The sequence below is a fragment of the Gekko japonicus genome, unplaced genomic scaffold (genome assembly GCF_001447785.1).
Source record: "Gekko japonicus isolate JY-2015 unplaced genomic scaffold, Gekko_japonicus_V1.1 scaffold2269, whole genome shotgun sequence".
Classification (NCBI taxonomy): Eukaryota; Metazoa; Chordata; class Lepidosauria; order Squamata; family Gekkonidae; genus Gekko; species Gekko japonicus.
This window is the reverse complement of record NW_015170959.1, coordinates 172,451-180,730: the sequence shown is the minus strand read 5'-3', so window position 1 is coordinate 180,730 and position 8,280 is coordinate 172,451. Positions and strand designations below refer to the sequence as shown.

General features: G+C 50.3%; 1 protein-coding gene across 1 annotated transcript in view; it reads right to left on the bottom strand.

Moving 5' to 3' along the window:
- The window catches only part of LOC107116903 (forkhead box protein J2-like), a 25,892-nt gene extending 17,876 nt beyond the window's left edge, over positions 1 to 8,016 (bottom strand). Inside the window, 5 exon segments of the mRNA XM_015418927.1 lie at positions 2,360 to 2,500; positions 4,260 to 4,328; positions 4,911 to 4,985; positions 7,660 to 7,692; positions 7,695 to 8,016. Of these exon segments, the coding sequence (XP_015274413.1) occupies positions 2,360 to 2,500; positions 4,260 to 4,328; positions 4,911 to 4,985; positions 7,660 to 7,692; positions 7,695 to 7,997 (621 nt within the window). The 5' untranslated portion in view covers positions 7,998 to 8,016.
- Between the last annotated feature and the right edge of the window lie 264 nt (positions 8,017 to 8,280).

The window sequence follows — 8,280 nt, the reverse complement described above, 5'->3', positions numbered from 1 at the left end:
AAAACCCCCCCCCCCCCCCCCAGGAAATAACCACACTTGAAACTTTTCCGCCTCCATTTTTTGGGGGGGGGGGGGGCAGAGGGAGTTACTTAAATTGCCTTTAATTAAATTAGCCAGTGCCCCCCCCGAAATTAAAATGCCCCCCGACGTAAAAAATCCTGGCTGCGGGCCTGGCCTGAGGCCTCTGCTGAGTGCCTTGTATCCCCTCCTTCCTGCGGGGAGCTCAGGACAGCACACACCTTTGCCTCCATTTTATCCTTTGAGGATCAAAAACTGGCTGATTAATAGGAAACAGAGAGTGAGTAAAAATGGGCAGTTCTCTCAGTGGAGGGGGGTAAGCAGTGGGGTACCGCAGGGATCAGTCTGACGTCGATACCGGGTAAATTGGTGGAAACCATTATTAAGGAAAGAATTAGTAGGCACATAGATGAACAAAACCTATTGAGGCAGACTCAACATGGGTTCTGTAAGGGAAGATCTTGTCTCACTAACCTGTTAATGTTCTTTGAGGGGGTGAACAAACATGTGGACAAGGGGGATCCAATAGATATTGTTTACCTTGACTTCCAGAAAGCTTTTGATAAAGTTCCTCATCAAAGGCTCCTAAGTAAGCTCAAAAATCATGGGATAGAAGGACAAGTTCTTTTATGGATCAAAAACTGGCTAGTTCATAGAAAACAGAGAGTGAGTGTAGGTGGGCAATTTTCTCAGTGGAGGGTGGTAAGCAGTGGGGTACCGCAGGGATCAGTACTTGGTCCACTGCTTTTTAACTTGTTCATTAATGATTTGGAGTTGGGAGTAAGCAGTGAAGTGGCTAAATTTGCGGATGATACGAAGTTGTTCAGGGTGGTGAAAACCAGTGAGGATTGTGAGGCACTCCAAAGGGATCTGTCAAAGATGGGCGAGTGGGCGTCAACATGGCAAATGGGGTTCAATGTGGCCAAGTGCAAGGTGATGCACATTGGAGCCAAAAATCCTAACTATAAATGCACGTTGATGGGGTCCGACCTGGCAGAGACTGATCAAGAGAGAGATCTTGGAGTCATAGTAGATAACTCACTGAAAATGTCGAGACAGTGTGTGACTGCAATAAAAAAGGCCAATGCTATGCTGGGGATTATTAGGAAGGGAACTGAAAACAAACCAGCCAGTATCATAATGCCCCTGTATAAATCAATGGTGCGATCTCATTTAGAGTACTGTGTACAGTTCTGGTCACCACACCTCAAAAAGGGTATTATAGCATTGGGAAAAGTGCAGAAAAGGGCAACTCGAATGATAAAAGGGTTGGAACATTTTCCATATGAAGAAAGGTTAAAGCGCTTGAGGCTCTTTAGCCTGGAGAAATGACAACTGAGGGGTGATGTGATCGAGGTTTACAAGACTATGCATGAGAAAGAGCAGGTTGAGAAAGAGGTACTTTTCTCCCTTTCTCACAGTACAAGAACTTGTGGGCACTCAATTAAATTGCTGAGTGGTCGGGTTAGAACAGATAAAAGGAAGTCCTTCTTCACCCAAAGAGTGATTAACACATGGAATTCACTGCTACAGGAGGTGGTGGTGATGGCTACAAACATGGACAGCTTCAAGAGGGAATTGGATAAACATATGGAGCAGAGGTCCATCAGTGGCTGTTAGCCACAAGGTATAGACAGGATAGGAACTCTCAGTTTGGGGCAGGTGATGCTTTGTATTCTTGGTGCTTGGTGGGGGTCAACAGTGGGAAGGCTTCTAGTGTCCTGGCCCCACTGCTGGACCTCCTGATGATACCTGGTATTTTTGGCCACTGTGTGCAGAGTGTTGGACTGGATGGGCCATTGGCCTGATCCAACATTGGCTTCTCTTGTGTTCTTATCTTCACAACAGTCCTGTGAGGTAGGTTACTCTGAGAGAGAGCAGCTGGCCCAGTCTGGACTTCTCACTTTACTCTTCAGTGCATGAGAGAGCCAAGTTTGGTGTAGTGGTTAAGAGCGCAGACTCTAATCTGGGAGAACCGGGTTTGATTCCCCACTCATCCACATGCAGCTGCTGGTGTAACAGCAGTCACAAGTTCTCTCAGAGCAGCTCTCTCCGCCCCGCCTACCTCACAGGGTGTCTGTTGTGGGGAGGGAAAGGGAAAGGGATTGCAAGTCGCTCTGAGACTCCTTCAGGTAGTGAAGAGTGGGGTATAAATCCAGTTTTTAAAAAATGGCGGCGTGGGGTGTATCTGGCAAAGTCACCGTTCACCTAGGGGGCCAGCCCTGTGTGCCATCTTAGCTGCTCTTCACTCTCTGTGTCTTTTTTCACCCTTCTCCTCTCCCTGGCCTCCCCTTCCTGCTCTTCATTCACAGTCCCTCCTACCCAACTCCCCACCACTCACCTGACTGTAGTTGCCAATCGGCGAGGTGCTTTGCAGCGAAAGCTGGGGCGTGGACTCAGGGGACAGTGATGTGTCTGAGCTGACGGGGACAGCCCCCCGTGGGCTCTTGCTCGCTTCTTGCTCTGGGGAGTCCTGTGATAACTGTGGATGGATGGAAAAGCACCATGTGTGCACGTGTAAGACACCTGTGCAGCAAACAGCAGCATGGCAGAGAAGTTGCCAGGTGCAGGCTCAGTGCATACACGTGCACGCACACACAGAGAGGTAGAAGCTACAAGCATCTGCAACATACATGCTGGGGAAAGAGAGACGTCACACACCATACCCGCTTCCTTCTGTCAACGGCCACAAACAAGCCTGCCGGTGTACACTGGAAAGCCCGAGCCCTTCCATGAGTGGACAGCTAACTCCAGGCAGTGTGTGACCGAATGCAACTCGCAAAACCAACAGTTTGTTGAGGATACCCTCCTACTCGGAGACAGGAATGAACTCTGAAGAGGGGATCGGTAGCATTTTGGTAAGGCTCCACATTACATTAATGTCACATTTTACTTCTGAACAGCTCACACTGGTGTCCACAGGGATTCCCTGGTGGTCTCTCATCCAAGCACAGACCAAGCTCAACCCAGGCCTGCTTAGTTTCAACAAGGCTGCTGCATCACAAACCTTCAAACCGTGGCCTGGGATACTGGCCTTAAAGACCACTTGCTGCCCACTGGCCTGAAGTGGGTTCTGCTAGAAACACAACAACTTTACACTGACAGAAGGGAGGGGTAGGGAAGAGAGAGCACCTACAGGGCAAGGGAGCCTCGTTCTGTCCTAGTGTTTAAGAGTCATCATGGCTCCTTCCAAGAAATCCTGGGAACTAGGGTTTGGTGTGGGTGCTAAGAATTTGCTACCATCTCCATCAGCAAAAGAATTTCCAGGGTTCTCTAGGGAGACCGGATTATTGTTAAATCTGCAATATAAAGACACTCGAGACAGAGAAGGGAAAAAACCTGAATGAAGGGGAACAGGTGCAAAATGAAAAAACTTAGATGCCATGTTGGAAATTGAGATTAAAAATGGGTCTCAAATCTGAGCAGGTTGAAAACTACCATTTCAACAAGACATAATAGCAAGAGGGACATTAAAATAAGTGCAAGAAAATTCTTCTCAATTATGTAAAGTGAATAAGGACCTGTGTTTGGGTCTCTAAATGCTGAAGTTTAAGCATTACTATGTCTGGGTATGAAAGCTGGACAATGAAGAAAGCAGACAGGAAGAAAGTGGACTGATTTGAAATGTGCTGTTGGAGGAAGAGTTCTATGGACACCCTGGACTGCCACAAAGACCAGTCAGTGGGTTCTACATCGAATTAGCCCCAAACTCTCCCTAGAAGCTAAAATGACTGAACTGAGGCCACTGTACTTTGGTCACAGTATGAGAAGACCAGAGTCCCTGGAAAAGACGATAACGGCAGGGAAAGCGGAAGGCAGCAGGAAAAGAGGGAGACCCAACAGGAAGGAGATCATGCAAAGTCAGCCAATCTGCACTGTTCACTGGGCATTTTTAATCAATTTCCCCCAATTAGTTGTGGCTCCGCTAATCATGAGGAAGAACAGAGGAAGGCTCAGACTCTTGCCTCCCCCCCCCCGCCATCACGGCACTGTGCAGCTTCTCCTCTGTGTTGTGAAATTTCAGGAAAGCCTATGCCTGTGCACAATTTGTGGCTAGAAACTTTTCCTTCTTTAAGCCTGACAGCAGATGTTCCCAGGAAGCTGGAATCTAATCTCAAGTGTCACGGGCTATGCTTTTTTCTGTGCCCGTGTGGAACTGTGCCATAGACACAGCACTAGCAATGTCTTCTGGGGGAAATTTGGCCCATTCCCAGGCAGACTGGGAAGGGAGCCATACTCACGTCATCATCTGGCGGGTGCCGCCTCTTCCGGGAGATGTCGGGACAGGTATCTATTGTCCAGTAAGAACCCTAGAGAGAAGATTTTCACTTCAGTGTTAGGCGTCACAAAAGAACCACCCAGGATACTCAAGAGCACAGAGACAGCATCTCCCGGGCATGCTGTATGCAACAAGTCTGTCATTTTCATGCATTCTTGCAAAACAGGCTGGGCAAGAGAAATTCTGATGCAAAAATGTGACACGGAATGTCTCCCTGCAGGAACTCAGCAAAGTCTTCTGCTGAGAGAGACCTCTGGGGCCAGGAGCACACGATACCGTCTGGGAGACCCTGTCCCACTGCTTTCCCTGAAGCTTCCCCAAATGCACGCAGTTAGATGCAGACAAGCAAAGCCCCAATGCTTTCTTCTCCTCTACCTCAGCGGTAAAAAAACAGCTTTTGCCTTTCCGGAAGCCTGCTTGGCATTTCAAAAACATGTTCCCATCCAGGGCAGGAGGAGCACAGCCGCTTGCATTGGTTTGTCTGTCTGTTCACTTTTGCCCCATTTTGCCAGATGCAGGACCGAGGGTCCGGCTCACAGCACAACACAACACAACACAGCACTGGCAGGAGTCCTCTTCAACAGGCTGGTCAGCCACAGCGAGACTCCCTCACCTTTCCAGGGTCATCCCGCGGGCGAGGCACTTTCCGAAAGCATTTATTCAGAGACAGATTGTGACGAATCGAGTTCTAAGAAGAAAGGGGAAGAATTACATATACATCAATAACCAACAGGAGGTGTACGCGTAAAGCAAAGGTCACCAACCCCCCCCGAGATACTTCTGAGTCATGAGAAATATCCCGAGCTATCTCCCCCCTCCCACCAGCATCTCACCAAGTTTTGCTCTGTCCTAGAAACAAAACAGCCCTGACTTGGGGAGCCCCGGCAAGCCCGATCTTGTCAGTTCTCAGAAGCGAAGCAGGGTCAGCCCTGGCTAGCGGTCGGGTGGGAGACCTCCAAGGAACACCAGGGCCTCTAGTAAGTGAAACCGTGTCTGTGTGGTATTTAGCCACTGGCCATTACAAATGTACAAAACCATATCATGCATAACCATATCAGGCACCAGGGTCACTACGCAGAGGCCGGCCATGGCAAACCGCCGCGTGGGGGGGCACCGTAAGTCAGCTGTGACTTGATGGCAAAAAAGAGGAAAGAAACAAAACACAGACCAGGAAGAGCACCAAGAATGAAGCCGTCAACTGAGCAGCAGAGAGAAAAATCCTATGATTTATTTTATTTTTTTTTAGAAGAAGCCTAGTACAGATCTTCTTGTGATCTTTTCTAGGGTCGTGCAGCGGACGCATGAACTACTCTGCAGCAGCTGGCAAGCGACCAGAAGCTCAGGAGCTGCTTGTTGGAGACCACTGATATAAAGCCTAGGAGCCTATTGATTTAAAGGCCTGTTCCCCAACAGGGGTGGCACCATCATTCTGCCGTCTGTTTCTCAAGGCAAAGGGCTGGGAGACGGGAGTCACTATCCCCCTGCTGGCTTCCCTTAGCCGGAGTCCCCTCGCGTGTTCAGGGTCTGCTCTGCCAGAGAGAAGGGGCAGGCGAGGGGGAAACCGGAATTCAGCAGCCACCACCTCCCACCAGAGGGGCTTGACCAGGCTTCATAGTTGCCTGCAGGAAGATCGGAGCTGTTGAATCCAGAGCCAGCATCTCTCTTTCATCACCAGAGTGCTGATATTTTTGCACCACTCTTTTCCTGTCAGACTTTCCCGGTGAGCAGGCAAAAGGTGTCCTGCTTGAGACACATTTGACAGCCTGAGCCATGAAAAACGGCTACTCCGCATCTTCCACCCACTGAAACCTACTCCCACAGTTCTCCCAGTGAAGTTACCCAGGGATGATTCACACATCAGGCTTTAACCCAACCATGCCCTTGGCCTATTTAGCATGTGAAATAGCAAAATGATGTCACCATCATGAGTCATGTGTTGAACTACACACAGCTTGCTGGTAGACATGCCAATAGTTGGTGCTTTTGACAGCTGAATCAATGCGTAAGAAAGGCAAGCTGAGAGCTGAACTGTAACAGGGCTTTGTGAATGTTTGTTACTCAATCTGAATCTTTTAGATGTGGGCTACTGAATAATAATTATATCAGTGCAGGGTGGGAAAGTGGGTACACACTGGGGGGGGGGGATGCCCAATTGTAGGACAGTCCTGGGAACAGCAGTCCTACAATTCTACCCTCAGGACAACATCAGAAGGCTTTTGGCTAAGACCTGAAAGCTCCGTGCCCCCTTTGCCCTGCAGGAAGAACCAAAGATGCGAAGAGCGCCAGTAGGTTCATAGCAGCAGCATTTCTGGCATTCCCTGACAGAGCGCTGGGGGGGGTCAACAGTGGGAGGGCTTCTAGTGTCCTGGCCCCACTGGTGGATCTCCTGATGGCACAGGTATTTCTGGCCACTGTGTGACACAGAGTGTTGGACTGGATGGGCCTTTGGCCTGATCCAACATTGCCGTCTCTTATGTTCTTACTAGAGGAAGGAAGAAGGGGGGGAGGCAGGAGGGGCCGCAGAAGATCCTGCCGTCCATCCGGCTTCCCAGGTGGGCAAGAGAAGCGTCGCGGGTGGGGTGGGGGCGTAAGAAAGCCTCCTCCGTCTGTCCGGGTTTCCGGGCGGGTTGGCGAAGTGGGGCGGGTGGGGGAGGGAACTCGGGCCGCGGCGTGGGGCGCATTGCCAGTGCGCCGTCAGACACAGCGCTCGCCTCCTGCCTCCCAGCCCATGGCAGGGCAGTAGCCTTGAGCGGCAGCTGGGTGACACGGCCAATGGAAGGTGGGGAAGCTCCTGACGGACAGCGCAAGCTTCCAAAGACCGTTTGGTGTGCATTTTCTCTCCGCTGCGTGAAGCTGCGTCTGAGGTGGGACGTAGGCGACATGGCCAATGGAAGCCGGGGAAGCTTTTGATGGACAGTTCAGTCGTCGAAACACTGTTGGTGTGCATTCTCTCTCCTCTGCGTGACTCTGCGTCTTATTCAATTATATATAAGGGAGAGATGTTCATCAACAAGACCCATGGCAAGAACTCCTGTCCACCTTTCCCATGGCGTGGCATTACCTTGACCTGCTGCAAACTGGCACAGGAGCATTTGGGCCTGGAACTGGGCAGGTACATTCGTATAGGGGGAACTTCAAGTTTGAACAGGCTGGCAGGTTTAAATATAGGGCTGTCAAAAATCAGAAGGTAAATTCTTCTACACAGTACTAGCCAGTGTATTTTTTAATGTCACTTTGTAAAGCACCGTGTACGTGGGGTGGCGTAACAAGAAGAAGAAGGAGAAAATTCCTGTGCCTCATGTTACGCGTGAACAGGTTCCTGCTGGGGCAGACGGCCACTGTCCAGACTTGGGCCTTCTCACCTTCCAGCCAATTCCCGCATTCTTGTAGTAGTTTAGGGAAAGTTGTCACAGATCCAGCGATAGATCTCACTGAGGGTCATCTTCTTGGCAGGCGATGAATTGATCGCATAAGTGATCAGCGTGGCATAGCTGTAGCGCGGCTTCCCATCCTGATGGATCGCAGCGTCATCCTTGCTCAGAGTGGCGTTTGGGTCAGTGGGTGAGCCAGGAGGGCACTTCCGGGCAGCCCCAGGTGGGCACGCTTGTGAAGCACCCCCTAACTTCTCAATGGTGGCTCGAAGGGTGAGCTGTGGGAGCCAGTCGATGGACGTGAGGCTGCTTTCCAAGTCAGAGGCCATGATGCTGGAGGAAAAGGTATCTGCTGTGGAAACAGGAACAGACCATGTGGTTTCTTTCTCACATCCAACGGCCTTAGAGGTCTACAAACACTGACCCCCCCCCACCCCACCCCCACCCCCGGGTTCAAAGCCAAGGGCTTGCATGGCCACATCTACGCCAGTCCAAGAAGTCAGCACAGGCTTCAAAACAACCACTCCTATGACTACCTATGGAGAGCTCAGAATTCCCTCCAGAGAATAAAGGAACTTTTAAAAAAGTGGGCTCCTTTTTCTCTTCTTTTAG